The 17,184-nt window shown below is 43.5% G+C and overlaps 1 protein-coding gene across 1 annotated transcript in view; it reads left to right on the top strand.

The window, feature by feature from the left end:
* Positions 1 to 17,184, top strand: part of SND1 (staphylococcal nuclease and tudor domain containing 1) — a 422,748-nt gene that overhangs the window by 265,869 nt on the left and 139,695 nt on the right. Inside the window, exon 15 of the mRNA XM_037049273.1 lies at positions 6,803 to 6,944. Within this exon, the coding sequence (XP_036905168.1) occupies positions 6,803 to 6,944 (142 nt within the window). The remainder of the gene's footprint in view (positions 1 to 6,802; positions 6,945 to 17,184) is intronic.

The raw sequence follows: 17,184 nt of genomic DNA, 5'->3' as shown, positions 1-17,184 counted from the left end.
TACCTCAATAACTCGTGAGGGGGTAGAGTTAGGAAGGAAAACGGGGCTTCTGTTCTGCAGAAGAGATGCAGATGGGAATGCAGATGAGAATGCCAGCCTCCGACACTCAGGGCTTTCTTCTGGCTCAGTGCTGCTACCACTGTCCTCTTGATTCACGCTTTGCTCTTCGGGGTAGAGCCCTGAGCCTGAAACATGGTTTCTCCTGCCCTCCAACAAGAACCTGAGCCAGCTGCTGTGCCAGCCAAGGAAACTGAGAAACCGTAAACTATGCAGAGCACTTAATGAAAGGTTATTGATGGCTTAGCTGTGCCTTTTTTCCACTTTTTCATGTAATTTTATTTGTTTTTCAGTCAATGTTCTTCTCTAGGGTTCTCTCCTGTGTTTACTTATTTCTGTTAAACTTGCACCTCACTGAAGTTTATGGCCCCTCAGCCCCCCTCACACAAACCTCACCATGGAACATTGATTACCAGCGAGACAAGATTGGTTTCAAATTTTTTAGTGCTTTGTGGTGTTGTCAGGTACGGAGAACATCCCCAAGTGTCTACCTCCCAGGTCCCATTTACATCAAGAGATTATCTTGCTGTACAGCTGGTTTCTCACAGGGAATCATAAACTCGTGGCTTGGACCATAGAGCCTGGGCTGTGGAAAGGAGGAAGTGTGTGGAGTGATGGAGGACTTTTTTTTGCCTTCCTGGTAGGGGACATACTTAGGACTTGTCTTCCAAGTTTTAAGCTGCAGAAGTAATTCTGGTCTGGAGAGCCCTGCAAAGAGATAATTATGGTGATGAGTTATCACCATGCACCCTAAAATGAAAGAGTGTGTTTGCTTCAGTATCCTTAGCTATTCATTCGTTCTGATCTCCACACCCTGGGTTTCCTGTATATCTGTGCTTTTGAACACATAGATTTTTCTGCTTCAGCATTGAGATTGATTGGATCCAAACAGCATGGTGCTCTGGAGTCCTTTAGCCTCAGGTCAGCCCTGCAAAGACAGGATTGTCTGCCCATACACAGAGAACCCTAGTTTACTGGAGTAGCGAGCACAGGACATGGTTCTGCATCCAGGAAGCTTCATCAGGTTTGATGCTCTTTCCAGTTCTGCTTCTCAAGTGCTGATGGAGTATTCCCATGGTACCATAATAAGCTCTTGCATGTATTTGTTTTTAGTTCTTTTTCCTGTGATGTTAATCAAAGAGTGATTGTGATGATGAGAACTAATTAGTGAACTTCATTATTAACAGTTCCCATTTGAGACTAGCACATGACAATCCTGAGTGGTTAATAGTTAACTAATAGGTTTACTTTGATTGCTGTTTCCCTGTGCTGTTTTGTGTGTTGTGATGTTCCCCTCTTACCAGTCTTAACTGTATCATTGCCAGATGTAATGGGTATTTTCAGTGGAAAAATCATAGAATTCATTTTGTTAACATCTCTTTTTTTTTTAAGATTTTATTTATTTATCTTTAGAGGGGAAGAGAAGGAGAGAGGGAGAGAAACAACAATGTGTGGTTGACTTTTTGTGCATCCGCTGCTGGGAACTGGCCTGCAACCCAAGCATGTGCCCTGACTGGGAATCGAACCGCGATCATCTGAGTCGCAGGCCCGCGCTCAATCCACTGAGCTACACCAGCCAGGGCTTCATTTTGTTAACATCTTATATAAACCAACAGCCTAAAACCCTGTTCCAGAATTCACAGAACTTGGATCTATGTCCAGTCTATTCTTCTAGGATGCATGTTACCTGGCTGTCTACATCACGTTCTCAGGACCTTTGTCCTGTACCTACCGAGTGAATACCCTGCCTTCCCCCTAACCTACTGCAAACTTTCTCACTCTCCCAAACTTCATAATTCATAATACTAAATTGTTGTAAATGTATATTTGCTAACACAGCAAGATATTTTGTAGATATAAGTTGCAGTCTAATTACTGGAGGGGATTTCTTTCAGGCCTTGATACATGTACCCGCATTTGGAAGAGGTTTGGGCTGAAAGGACAAAATGCGGGGAGAGTGGAAGTGTGTAATTAGCCCTGGCTGGTGTGGCTTAGTGGATTGAATGCAGGCCTGCGAACCAAAAAGTCTCTGGTTCGATTCCCAGTCAGGGCACGTGCTTGAATTGCAGGCTGATTGATGTATCTCTCACACATCAACGTTTCTCTCTTTCTCCCTCTCTCTAAAAATAAATAAACAAAATGTTAAAAAAGAAAAAGAAGGGTGTAATTAAGGTGTCTTTATAACCTTACTTTCTCTTTTTAAGGACCATCCTGCTCTCTTCAGGGTCAATGAACCTCGCTCCTGTAGGTTTGAGGTATAGATATTAACATCCTTTGAAATGAAGTCACCCCAGGCACATTTGTTGCATCATTACTTTCTCAATTTCAAGGTGCATTGAGGAGGGAGAAACATTCCTTAAGGGGATACCATCCACAAGAGCAGGTTAAATGTAGCTAATGTATCCTTAAATTAGCTTTTCTAACAGTACAGGAAAATGCTTAATGTATAGTTTGTTTTGGAACACAGGTAATGTGAAAACTACCAGTGCAACCAAAAACACTTATCTTCTCAGAAGTACAGTTGCTTCTTGATTATTTACAACAGTAGAGGGGGAATATTGGTACAAAAAGCAGAAAACTGTGGCTAATTTATCTGCTCGGATTCTCAAGGCCTTGAGCCAGTGTAGTACCAGACAGCCATGGCAGGTAGATTCCCAGACCTCCTGTAAATAAATCACAGCAGAGAAAACCTGGGGCTGAGCGTCTCTGCGACTAGACTTGGAAGCAGAGATATTGGATCTTTAATAGTCTTACCATAAAAGGAGTGTTCGGTAGTAAGTCTCAGTGTTATCTCTTAAAATCTAAGGCCTTTAATTCTATTTTTAAATACATCACATAATTGTCTAACCACTATGCTCGACACCTGAAACTAATATAAAATACTAAATGTCAACTGTAATTGGGGGTGAAAAGGCCACCCAAATTAAAGTATCTACCCAGTCACTGTCAGAAAAAAATTAAAATAAGATGAACAAACATGTAACCCCTCACTCTCATCCCTCAAAAAAACAACTCTTAGAGTTTACTCTGATTGTAGTTCCCAAGGGTAAAAATTAGCCCTGGCCTAGTGGCTCAGTTGGTTGGAGCATCGTTCTGTGCACCAGAGGGGTTGCAGGTTCAGTTCCCGTCCGAACATATATTTAGGTTATGGGTTCAATCCCCAGTTGGCGTGCATACGGGAGGCAACCAACTCATGTGTTGTACATTACTGTACATCGTTGTTTCTCTCTTTCTCTGTCTCAAATAAATAAACATATTCTTGGGTGAGGATTTTAAAAAATTATTTTAAAAAATTATACACTGTATGGCATTGGATACATTTGAATTCAAGTGCTGCATATTAATTTTGTGGCCTTGAATAAGTTATGTAACCTCAAAAAATAGTGAAATCTTTTTTATCTGTATTAAAAATAAAATACATTTTGGAGTTCTAAATGTATAAAGAAATTGTTCATCTCACCGAATCACAGTAGGTCCTCCTTCAGGATTATTGGAAGAGAATTTAAAATGTCATGTTAGTGACATCATATGTACTTTATCACTTCACCATTGTCTTTAAGATCCACGTGGTATCTTCATCTCCGTAGGGCCTAATTTAGTCTCCGTTATGCTGTTTCTCGTAATCAGGTGTCCTCTTATTTACCTCTAATTGTAACCTTAGAAAGAGACTGAAGCATATTGCTCTACTTGCAGAGGTTCTTTGGAAGGCGAATCATTTAACCACATTTAGTCAGTTTTATAGCAATACAGTCAAAACTCCTACTAAGAGTAATTTCTGTAGCTAAATTAGCAGGGAATGATTTGGGGCTACATCACCTGAGGGAACTTGTCAGTTGGCCTTACCAGTCTTTTCATTTATACCACTGAAACAAATATTAAAGGCTGCAGGAGTTTTTATATTGAAAGGGAACATGCCAAGCAAAGGAAGTGCTTGAGATGACAAGGAAAGAGACATTATTGTCTGCCTGTGACTGACATCTGAAAGAGCTGACATCTTTCGGTGATTGCATTCAATTTGGTTGACTTTATGAGAATTTTTTTATTCCTAAAATCCTATCAGCTGGCTGAAATTTCCATCTTGCCCCTTAATGAATGATCTGTAGACATATTATCTTCTTCACGCCTTCGGAACACTTACCCTCCAGCAGCTAGGGGAGCTCCATGTATTGTCTTACAGTATTGCCTCTGGAAATAAACGTGGCCAATTCTAGCAGGCCTTTAAAATTTGCTTTCATGCCTTCAGTTGTCATAGTTGGCTTTCACTTCTAGTCTTTGTCATCATCAATGGCATGTCAGAATCTCTTTGCTGTCTTCCCAGATGTTATTTCTCGAGTAGGACTGTTAAGTTATAGGTTGAGACTTAGAAGGAGCCAGAAATATGTATTGACAAATTGGTTGTTACAGAATAGGCATAGGGATGTAAAGTACAGCATAGGGAGTATAGAAGCCAAAGAATATATTATAAATGCATGACCCATGGACATGGACAGCGATCTGGGTGTAGGGGGGCAAAGGAGGAAAAATTGGAACTGTAGTAGCATAAACAATAAAATATAATGTAAATTTTAGAATATGTATTGATGAGGAGGCTGATGATTACATGGCTAAGAATAAGGTTCCTTCTTGATCTCATTCTGAGTAAGTACTCTTGACCCTTGAATAATGCAGAGGTCAAGAGTTCCCACCCCCTACATGGTCAAAAATCTGTGTATAACTTCTGACTCCCCCCAAACTATTAATAGCCTACTGCTGACCAGAAGGCTCACAATAGCATAAACAGTTGGTTAACACGTATTTTGTATGTTATATGTATTATATACTATATTCTTATAATAAAATAAGCTAGAAAAATAAAGTGTTATTAAAAATACTTTTATAATACCGTACATATTTATTGAAGAAAAATTGTGTATAAGTAGACCATGTAGTTGAAACCCATGTCAGTCACGGGTCAGCAGTTGTCTCTCAGGTAGTCGTGCAGCAAAATAGGGCCAGTCTGGTACAACTTCCTTTGTCGTGTTATAGTAAAGGCATACATGCTTCTGTGTATGTGTGCACATCTTTTTTGGGGGAGGGCGGGGGGAGGATAAGTATATCCAAACAACAGTGATGAGCAAAAGTCTGTTGAGGAAGAATATAGATTATTGCAGTCATAAGGGAAAGAGTCTTCTCTTTAGAGACAGTAAGTAGCCTTGTGATTTGCAGTAATCAATTTGATAATTATCGACTTACCGGCTCAGCTTGTGAATAACGTCCCAGATTTAGACTAGTATGGCCAAAGGAGTTTAATCAGGCAGTCCTTTCTTTCCCATGGAGCATTTGTCTTGCTCTGCTGTCCTGGACCTCAGCCGACTGCCAGGAAGACCTTTTCCCACCGAGTGTGTGTAGTGGAATATGTGTCTCTTAAGCGTTTATTGGGGGGAGTCTCCAATGCACTAAGGCCCATTGTGCCATTCCCTCTCACTAGTGTGCCTTTAGAGACATGGCACGTGGGTGACTGCCCTTCCTTTCCTCTGAGAATCTGTTTGAAGAGGATGAATCTCCTTATTATAAATATTGTTTTCATCCCAGCCTACCTCACTGCTTCTGAATGAGCAGAGCCCATTTGGCTGCTATGAAAACTCTCAAATACTTGATGGCTTGTTAAATTTTCATTACCTCATGTGCATTAATTTAGATACAATAGCCCTGTTGCTAGGAGCGGAGTTCGCAAGGAAGAGCTGGGAGTGCAGACGACTTGTGCCACAGGCGTCAGGCGCGTGCAGGGCTTGCTGTCCTCAAAGGGAGTTTACGGTTCTCCTGTCTGGGCTCAAAACCTCAGAAATTCTGACATCCAGTGACTGTCACCCCAGCATATGCGATGTGATATTTTGATGCTTGCTTACTGTATCATCTGTTTAAGTAGCTTGGAGAGACTAAAAGAATTGGAAGGCTCTTACTTAGCTCCTCTGTAGCTCAGAGCTCTGGGGTTCGACATGTCCATATTTGGTACCTTTGAGGATAGAATGCATGCACTTTGTGTGGGTGCTTGAAAAAAATTTTAAAACTGCTGTACAGTTTCATGTTTTTATGGCTTCTATAATTATTCATGCTGTCATGATATAGGATTGGCCATATTTTCCAGACCAGGAACAGGAGCCATGTGCCCAGGGCCAGGCTCATCCCTGAAAGCTCATAGAGTGGGCTTGCTGTACTGGTGCCAAAGGGGCTGCGTTCATCTCCTCACTGAGAAACAGGGCGCTCCGAATCTGTGTAACCCATTGAAGACGGAAGATGAACTCCTTTGGGTTTCCTGGGAAAGGGCTTTAGGGAATGTATCACATAGCCTGAGAGTTAGTTTTCTTAATGAAAATTAAAGGTTAAATTAACCTCCATAAAAGGTTAGTATTGGTCTTCTCTCCATTTCCTGTGGCAGGAAGAGGAACTCTCATGTCCCAGAGAAGGGGTGAAATTTTCATTTCAAAGCACCTTCCTAACTTGTATATCCATTGATTGCTTAGTAACTGGGTAGAGGGAAACAAAGAGTCAATGAGAATGTTCTGGAAACTTTTGATTAATTATACTTCTTCCGTGGAAGTCACATGGATATCTGATCTGTGTCATGGTTTTAGACATGGCTAATTTTATAGGGCTATTTGCTTAGCTTCCTGTGGTCTGCTAGACTGTGTCCTAAACCAGAGAGAAAGAAACATTTACCTGAAACCCATTACTTTTCTAAGGATTCCTTTCTTCTTTTCTCTACCAGGATACCCAGAAAGCAAAGCAATTCCTGCCCTTTCTCCAGCGGGCAGGTCGTTCTGAAGCTGTGGTGGAATATGTCTTCAGTGGTTCTCGTCTCAAGCTATATTTGCCAAAGGAAACTTGCCTTATCACCTTCTTGCTTGCAGGTAAGTCTTATGTGTTACATGTTACTCTGAAAATTCTTCCTGGAGGTCACGTGCGCTTCTTTCCCTTGTGTCTTAGTTGGGACCTGGAGTCCACCTAGGTGCTTTCATCTCTGATTGAGATTTGAACACAAAATTTTTAGATTTGATCCCAGTGTCACTGCAGACCCAGTACTGGGCTCTCTTCCTGTGCCTCGTTTCCACCGACCATGAGACAGTACGTATCCTCCGCCAGCCTGAGAGAGAGGAATTGCAGACATAGAAACATAGTGACGGGAGGATTCTCACGGTTGGCGTTCCCTATCTGGAGTAGACCACCCCGCCGTGTTAGTCACAGCAGATGGCAGAGGACCTGAGACACCCTGCCCTTACAGCTCCCCAGGCAGTGCCTGTTGTCTTTCTTTTATTCTTTTCAAATGTCATTAGGGTCCAGATCCTTCATGAAAGCCCAGACGTGACATTACCTTCACAGGCTCCTGCGTCTATCATATTTGTCTGTTGCACTAAGGTTGGCATACTAGGGCAAGCCTTTCTTTCTTTGCTGACTGAATGTACATCTTTCTTATTCTATCTTTTCTGGTAGCTGAATATTTCACAGCCAGCAAGACCATGTGTGAACTGTGTTCTTTGAGCAGTGTACATTTATGTACTCCAGGAGCACATTTCTTCCCTACTGGCAAATAATAACTATTTAGTTCCAGTCAGGACTTTGAAGAAGCTGTGGTCTTGAAGAGAAAGTGTCATCTTACTTCAACAGCCTGTACCCCACCCGATACACACAGAGATACTCACTCCCTCACAAGGGATATGCTGTTGAGTTCTCCTGAAGCGCACTGCATGTCCTGCTGACTCAGCACTGCTCTTGGATTCGCAGATAGAATTTGCCATGGCGGAGAAGAGATGGGCCCCATGCTTGTTGTCCCTGCCTGCTTGCCTCAGCCTCCTTCTCCTGGAAGGCACTGGTAGTTTCTTCTCTGGTTAAGGGTCTCCCTCCGTCCCCAAATAAGTGGATTTGTTGTGTGAGATAAATCACCCACTGGACACATGAAGCTCACTGCTGCTGCTGGGCCGTCACTTCTGGTTGAGGCGCTCTCGCACACTCTTAAGAGGTTAATGATCACTCCACAGCTCTGCAGGCTTTCTGAAGGGACTAATTGAAGCCTGACACGAAGCTCAAGGGCAGCTGAAGAAAAGATAGACCGTGACAAATCACACCTCACTGGAGGGCTGCAGTGCTTGTGTTTTTGCGAATGTGAGTTGTACAGAGGGGCTGCATAGAAGTGTACGAGAGTCCTTTCGTGCAGCCATTTGTGCTCTTAAAATTTGTGTGGGTGGTGCTCTGTAGCGCCACCCGCACTGGTGTGGCTCAGTTGCTCAGAGTGTCATCCCGCAAAGCAAAAGATCACCTGTTCGATTCCTGGTCAGGGCACATACCTGGGTTGTGGGCCCCGTCCCCTGTTGGGGTGTGTGCTAGAGGCAACCAATTGATGTTTCTCTCATACGTCAATGTTTCTCTCCCTCTTTCTCTTTCCCTTCCCCTCTCTCTATAAAATCTTTTTTTAAAAAAGATTTCTATCACAGAGAAGTTTTAGATCAGTAACTGCTTGTTATAGAGTTTGAGGTATACAGGGTGTGGCACAAGTAAGGCCCCTTTTTTATTACAGAAACTTTTATTAAAAAATTATATGTATGTAATTCTATCACGTAGCAATATCACCCTCAATCATACAATGACATTTTAGCTGAAATGTTCAAACTGCTGTCCATTTTGTGCAAGGCAGTCGTGTACCCTACCATTAACCACACCCAGGCAAGCCTTACTTCTGCCGGACCCTGCATATCATCTCATCCTTTCTCAACACCTGCCAACAAGAGCATCTTTTTGGCATTGTAGAGCTTCACCCGGGGGAGTGAAAGAGAAGCAGTATTCTTTTTTCTGGGAAACTTGGCCACAGATCTGTAAGGGAAGAAAACACTGTAATTCTGGCTTATAAACTCAAAACTACCTGAATGGAGCCTGTTCGGAACATCGGACGTATCTGGGCAGGAGTTTTCCTGCAGAAGCTTCAGTTGTACTTTGCCTAAATACAAGCCGTCTGATCACTCGGCTTGGCATCAGCCAGTCCTCTGTGTCCTTGGCATTATTCTAAGCTTTACAACTCTAAAGGCATTGTCTGAGTTCACTTGCTTCTGAAAGATAGATTACAGAAGCAAATCCATGATTAAAATATAAGCTTTTACATTTGTCTCCTGCCATTCTATATGCAGTTGTATTATACATCTTCTGGTTTCTTTAGAAACCTGGCAAGGATATAGGACATTGAAAAGTCATAAGAGAAAGCAGACCTCAGTTTGAATCATGGCTCTACCTTGTATAGGCAGGGACCTGGGGAGATTACTTACCCAATGCAAGCCTCATTTATACGTCAGTTAACTGTAAAGAGCGTCAGGTCTCTCAGGATCGTTGTGAGTTTAATGAGATGAGGAAAAGGGTTCAGAACAAGCCTGCCATAAAGTAGATTATCAGTACATGCATCTCCTTCCTCAGGCCCTCACAAAAATTTTGTGAATTCATAACCACAACTGTCCTTAACTCTTGTATGAGCTGGCTGTAGGTGAAAGTCTCCACTGTAGAGCCATAGTTATCTACTGATGGAAACAAATCGTGAAAAGGAGCTGTTCTAGTCTCCTCCTCATGGGCAAGATCATTGAAAGGAAGGAGATTGGCTTTTCCCTTTGAGGCTTTAGAGCAAGGAGCGCCGTATCATCCTGGTAAGACTGGGTCCGAGGTCTCAGGAAGCTCCAGAGGGAAGACAGGCAGGTAAACCAACTGCAGTGTTGGGTACTAGGTGAGATCATAGAATCATTTGCAGGGCTCAGAAGCAGCACAAAAAAGGAATGATTGGTTATTTAGCTGAAGATCAAGGAAACCAGTGTTTCCCCGAGGATTTGATACCTGAGCTGTGTTTTGAAGGACAAATATAAGTTTGCAGTGTGGGGGGAGGGGAGATGAGGAGGTGGAGAGGAAAGGTCTAAGTAGAGATAGTAACGTGTACAAAGCTATAGGGGTATGATATATCCCAGTGTGTCCGCTTCAGTACCAGTGGAATATCAACAGTGAGGAGAGGGGTGTTGGGGCGGAGCTGGAAATGCAGGTAGGAGCTAGTCGTCTTGGGTTAAGAAACGTCATTCTGGTGGGTACATTGGACTAAGTGGGCTGGAGGTTGGGAGAACGGTTAAGAGGCAAGAGGGATAGAGGCCTGAAATTTGGTAGTGGAGAAGGGAAGATATTGAAAAATATTTCAGAGGGAGACTTGAGAACTTGGGAAATGACTGGATATTTTTGTTCAAGGATAGGAGATGATGTTGAAGTGTAGGGGAGAAAGTAAAGCATCCAACCTTGAGTGATTGAACAGAATGTGATGTCCAAAGGCAACACGAAAGTAAGAATAGGTTTTTGGGGAAATCACTGGTTTGGTTTTAGGCATGTACTATTTAAGGTATCCATGGGGATGTCCAGGTCAGCAGAGGGGCCTAGGCATATTATTCATGGGGGGAGCTATCAGCAGATAGGCAACAGTTCCAACAATTTCCATGCCTAGAGGACCAATTAGGAAGAATAAACTCCCTGGAGAATCCCAGCCTATGGGGAGTAGGCCAAGCATTCATACATGGGTGGAGAAAACACAGAGCAGTAGAAGGAGAGCTCCAAGAGAGCAGTCTTCTGGAAGCCGAGGGAAGTTAGAATTCCAAGGACTTAGCAGTGTGAGATTTTACCTAAAAGATCAAGTAGGTAAAAATATGAAGTCATTTTCTTATTTATCAATTAGTAAGTCAGAGATGACCTTTGTGAGTACAATTTTGTCCAAGTTGATTCAGCCAAAGGCAGATTATAGGCAGTTGGGGGAATAAATGTGTGAAATAAGGAACAGAATTAAAAATTGACTACTCTTCACAAAAATCTAACAGAGAATGGAAAAGGAATGCTGAAAAGGAAACCCAAAGGGTCAGGGTAACATTCTAAGGATGTCAGAATTTGAGTATTTTTATAACTAATTCTTACTCAAAGTTGGGACAGAATGTGGCACATATACTTGGAAAAGCTATTCGATATACCTATGGTTTTCATAATACCAATTACAGAATGTAAAAACTCAACAAATCTTGGCAAATGAGAATATAAAAAAGATGGAGTGAGAAAATATCATAGGGAACATGAGTACTAGTCTGATTTCTGAGGAGAAGGAACTAAGAAAGGATGTAGGGAAATGATTAAGATAGTCCTGACCCGGAAGAGATGGAATGCATAAGATGGGTGGAGGGCATGGCTGGGGAGAGTGTCCTCAGAGAGACGGCCCCCGCGGTTCTCTGAGACCACCTGCAAAGCAGAGGGTGAGCGGAGACACAAGCACACATTCACACTCTGGAGTTTTCGCCTAGACAGTGATCCTCACGGCACTGCTTCACCGCTCTCTGTGGGAGGCTTTCCACACCATGTAAGTAAGAACGGCTGGAACCCATGTGTGCAGCCAGGAGAGAGGTGAGGTTGTGATTCTCAAGGGGAAAGTCAAGATAATTGTTCAGCAGTCTGTGTGTGATGCGCTCTCTCATTAATCCCAGACTTTTGGAGAGCCCTCTGGACTTCAAGGTGGGGTGGACACTTTCCATTTTTACGTGGCCTCTTTTGGGCAGACGGCCCCACAGCTTGATAGGGAGTGGCATTTGGCCCAAGCCAGCTGGCCTCTCTGTCATGGTTCCTGCACCCCTGTACGTGGAACGATTGTTTGGTCAGATGGGATAGCAGGTGGGGCTGGGCAACGTCAGCTGTAGCTAACAGGTTAGTGCCTCCTGAAGGCTCTTGCCCTTTAGTCCTTTGAGCACCTGGCTTAGGTTTGGTCGGTGAGCAGGTGACCTTACCCTGTCAGAGCTGAGACCGCTCAAGGTCCCTCCGCCTGCTGCTGTGGCCTCCTCCTATGCACGCTTATTGCAGTCTCGGAGGCACTCAGTCAGTTCTTGTCCTGAGTGAACAGGAAGTCAAGATCCCGGGCAGCCTGCATTTGTTTAAAAGCATTCTTTTTCCTCATCTAGTATTTAGTGAACTCCATTTCCTTTCATAAGAACAAAAACAGTTTACTGGCAGTCTTTATTTTTAGTTTACTTTCGTTTGTCATGTGTGTCCATTTTACTTAGTTTTTTTGTCTAAAGGGATTCTGAAGCATATATTGGTAAATAGCTTGGCCCTTGAGTCACATTTTTATTTAATAGCACCAGCAGGCATGGAGTGTGTGTTTTATTACTGCGACCTTTTTATTACATTTCCTTATTTTGCATTTCTTTCTTAGCTCTGGGGTATCTGGGTCATGCTGAGGGCACATTTCAGGAAGTTGTCCTGTTGGCTAAGCATAGCAGGTATCAAGTTAGTGCTTGTAAACCAAATGCCTGAAATGGAAGAGAATAATCAGAGGTTTCAATGCAGTGTACGTGGTCTAGGAGTCTCGTATCAGATTTGGAGTCTTCTGCTAACTCACTGAGTGGGCCCACCCCATTTGTATTTCTGTGTTTTAAAGGTCGGGCAGCAGTATGTATGAGGAACTGTGGACCAAGGCAGGTTTGGTGTGGGGAGACAGGATGTCAGTCACCTTGTGTGGAACTCATAGCACAAACCACCCAGAAGGCAGCACTACCTGGCAGGGGTGGGGGTCCCATGTACATCACAGCCAGGGACTTACCACTAACTAGTTACCTAGTCGTGATGAAGACTAGGAAATGGCAGGGCTGCATTATGACAGGGAGGCAGTGAGAAAAGGTTCTAAATGTCTGGGATTTGGCGAGTGGTGGTGGTAGTGGATATGTGGATGGCGAACTAGAGGTTTGGTTGTGTGTCCTCCCGCCCTGAATGCCTTTGAGGAAAGCACTTCATTTCCTTCTCTCACTTTAATGTCTCCATCCTACAGGAATATCAGCTTCTAATGAAAGAGCAGAGGAAAGGTAAACAGGAATATCCTCCTCATCTCCTGGCCCCAGGAATGGTGGATCCCCATTGATTACCAGAGCCTAACCAAATTAAGCAATTAAAACCAATGTGTGTTTAAGTGAGAAATTCCATTCTGCTATCACAGAGGTGATAATGAATCAGGCCATTATTGTTGTTGCATTTGCTGGGCTTCTATCCTTAATTAAGCAATTACAGGGTCTACTGATACTTATGAATTCCTTTCAGATGCTTTAATTGAATTGCAACTTAATGGATATTTGTAAAGTAAGGTATTCTTTCTCTTGGGACTTCCCAGTTTGAGTCTGTCTCCACCGCCTACTTACTTTCAGTTGGGTCCCGTTACTGGAAATGGGCAACTTGACATGAAACTTTCTAAGGCTGTTCTAATTCCCTGCTGTTAAAGATATCATTATATGAATTATACAAATTAGGTTCTTGTCAGGAGATCCTAGAGCATCACGAGAACTGGTTTGGAGCACCTGTCTTTATTAGGCCAAAATTTTTGTAAACCCACTATAAGAAAGGCAGTTTTTAAATAGATGATGGATGATATGAAATTAATGAGCTGGTTTCTGTTTTCTTGAGTAGCTTTTAGTGCAGTGTCAACAACCATATGAGAAACTTGAACAAGGAAAAATAGCAATGAGTTATGAAAAGTAGATGCAACATCATGAGAGTGCAGATAAAAGCACAATTAATTGGGGAATGGAAAAGGCTTCCCAGGGAAGACAGTATTTGAGAATCCAAGGAGATCTGGAACATTTTCTTTTTGTAGGCTGGCTGTGATTCGTCTAGGCAAAAACAACTTAGGCTGTATCCTTACTCCTGAGGACAAGTTGCCTAAAAGAAATGGATGTACTCATCAGTCCTTTTGCTCTCTGCCTTTGTGCGGGCATGTAAATCTTCTCAGCTCTCCTGCCACTGAGTGTGTGGGGCTCTGCCCTCAGCTCCCAGTCTGCAGGCACACGAGACTGTCACCCACTGTCCTGTCATGTGGAGGAAAGTGCAAGCCTATGAGTAGAGCCTGATTATCTCCCATCTTGAGATCGTGAATCATCCCCAGAATGAGCTTCATCATGCTTGTGGGTCATTCAGTTGCATGGCTATTTTAATAATCTATTTTATTTCCACTCGGCACTATGCTGGGAATATAAAAATGCATATGATGGAATTCCAGCCTTCACAGAGCTGTTCTTGTTACTGAACATATAAGCGTAAAAAAAAATACATTTTTGAGATGGGTAAGAGCACAAGAAACATGTTTTAAATGCAGTACAAATGAAAACAACTCAGATTTTTATAAAACAATAGCAGTAAACATTGTGATGCTGTCAGAAGGGCTGCAGTCCTTGTCATAACCCAGGAAGTACAGGGTCCAGAGGGGGCGGAGTCGAGTGCTGGCTCTGCCTGGCGCAGAGCGCGCCTGGAGTGTGACAGTCCATCCGGGGATCGTTCTCTTCGGAAGGGCAGACATTAGCACGCTGCAGAAGGTTCAGAGGAGAGTGACGAGGATGGTAAGAGGCCTAAATGCCAGTAGGCCAACTAGTAGGAATCAAAGGAGACTTCCAGGACGTAGTGGAATATTTTAGGGTAAAAGGGGCAGAGATTGAAGTTGTTCAAATTTTTCTCTGACTGAAAGAGTAAGAAATAAAGACATCTATGAAAATAGTATTTGTTTGGCATGTTTTAACGGCTCTCCTGCTCCCTAGTTAACATCGGTCAGACCATTGTGCATGCGTTGGCGTGGTGCTGGGACCAAGAGGTGAGGGAGGGACAGTCCTAGTGGTGGCACTACCTTTTGACAAGAAGGTCTAAGGACGGTGCAGCCTCGTAACTGAGGTATTTAGCACACACTGTCTCAGCTAGGTTTTCTGTGCCAAGAAAAGAAAGATGTTGGTATATATATCTTAGCTGTTGTATGATGGGCCCATTGATTGCCTCTGGATGGACAGGTCAAAGTTAAATGAAATGATGCTCACCTTCTAGGTACTCTCACTTCTCCCTTTTACCATTGCTTTTTACTCTTCCTTCATTGGAGTTTTAACACAGATGAGACTAGGGGAAATTATCCTGGATAGGATCAGGCTCATTCTGTGCAGAGCTAATGAGAGCCAGTGGAGTATAGTTGGAATTCAGACCTCTGGACTAACTTCTTAGGCCTTCCTTCCCCCTGAGGGTTCCTTTTCCCTTCCTTGTCCACCTCTTCCGTGTGAAGGTTCTTTCCGAGTCCGTGAAAGGTCGTCTGGGATGCCTTCCACCTGGCGGGCATCGGGGGAAGGAGTGGGAAGCTTACAGCGATTTGATGGCTCCTGTCTGTGGGAGTCTTCCAATACCAGCACCTGTCTTTGGTTGTGCCAGATGTTTCAGTTCTAGTCCTGTTCTTGTGGTTTTCCCAGAAAAATGCATTTCACTGTCCATTTTTCAATGCCATCTCGTCACCCTGTTGGCGTTTCCCAGTAGCCATTTAGTAGCAGTGGTGGCAGGCAGCACCATTCAAGACTGGGCTCCTCACCCCTACCTCTGCCCTGTGGGGGGGGTGTCTGACCGGCGGAATAGTGGAGAGTGGCAGGATCCGGATGCAGGAGAGAGAGTCTAAATGGTGTGGTCATTTGAAATTCAAGAGAAATGCTTGGAAATCATGTGATGGGCAGCCCTGGGGCGAACAGTGCCCGCTACCTGTAACAGGGGTCCCCAGCCTCCAGGCCTCAGACCAGTAGTGGGCAGCATGACAGGAGGTGAGCTTGAATGTGATGCACTTGGATCATCCTGAAACCATCCCTCCCCACCCCACCGCTGCCCCGTCCGTGGAAAAATTATCTACCACAAAACTGGTCCCTGGTGCCAGAAAGGTTGGAGACCGCGTTCCTGTAAGACTAATCCTCATTACTGTGGGAACCCCCTCTGACAGCCCCCCCTTTCTCAGGCAGAGATATGGCAGTTAAGAAGTGATTCTTCATCACTGACAGTGTGTCTTTGCCCCAAACCGCAGGTCTCTGCTCACCTTAGATTCATTTTAGAAAATCTTTCTGAGGCTTCCCCCAAGCTAATGGGCTAGATTTGCAAGTCTCTTCCTGTTTTTGTTTTTGTTTTTTTTTTATAAATTGTGAATGAATTAGAACACACTGACATGGGAATTAGAACACATTAGGTGTCCAGTGTGGGCAGCCAGCTCAAGCACACCCTCCTCACAATGCCCTGAGGGGCACTATGGATGTGCCCCTCACTGTGGATGTGCCCTGAGGGGGCACTGTGGGTTTTAACTCAAGGAAGTGGCAGGACCACTGGCCACAGAATGTCCTTCCTCACACACCTCCACCCCCCCACCCCCCCCACCCCCCCGTGTGTGAGGGGCTCTGAGGAAACCCAAGGAGTTGTTCTCAGCCTCAGTGCCATGGTTTTGGTCCCAGATTCTGATATAGGGCTGCCAGAACAGACCTCATAGGGGCAAGAACAGTTCACAGAAGTTTCATATTTGGAATGCCTCTGAGACACACGGCCACATTCTTCGTAAGTCGTGTTTTTTTACCATGACAGCTTCTTCCTATTTATTTAAACTACCCACTTAGTCTAGACCTCTGAAGTTTGTGGTTTCTTTCTTAACCACCCTTTACCTGTGATAAAATATATGTTATCTCTGTCTCTCTTCAGTGGCCTTTGATTTTTGGATAAACAGCTCCCTGCAAGATTGGCTTATCAGCTTCTAAGTGAGCTTTGAAGAAAGTTTTTTAAATATTTTCTATTGATTGTACTATTACAGTTGTCCAATTTTTTTCTCCCCTTTATTCCCCTTCACCCTGTACCCCACCCCCACCAGCATTTCCCATACTGTTGTTAACCTCCCCTTGTCTATTTTGTACCTACCATTTATGCTTCTTATTCCCTGTACTTTTTCCCCTGTTCTCCCCTCTCCCACTGAGAACCCTCTATGTGATCCCCATTTCTGTGAATCTGTTCCTGTTCTAGTTGTTTCCTTAGTTTTTGTTTTTGTATTTTTAGGTTTGGTTGTTGATAGTTGTGAGATTGTTGTCACTTTACTGTTCATATTTTTTCTTTTTCTTAGATAAGTTCCTTTAACATTTTGTATAATAAGGGCTTGGTGGTGAAGAACCCCTTTAACTTGACCTTATCTGGGAAGCACTTTATCTGCCCTTCCATTCTAAATGAAAGCTTAGCTGGGTAGAGCAATCTTAGATGTGGGTCCTTGCCTTTCATGATTTCCAATACTTCTTTCCATCCCTTTCTTGCCTA

Source organism: Sturnira hondurensis, unplaced genomic scaffold (assembly GCF_014824575.4).
Source record: "Sturnira hondurensis isolate 20B ecotype Veracruz unplaced genomic scaffold, ASM1482457v3 Scaffold0006437, whole genome shotgun sequence".
NCBI classification, from domain to species: Eukaryota; Metazoa; Chordata; class Mammalia; order Chiroptera; family Phyllostomidae; genus Sturnira; species Sturnira hondurensis.
Note: the sequence above shows the minus strand (reverse complement) of the source record. Positions and strands in the feature narration are given on the sequence as shown.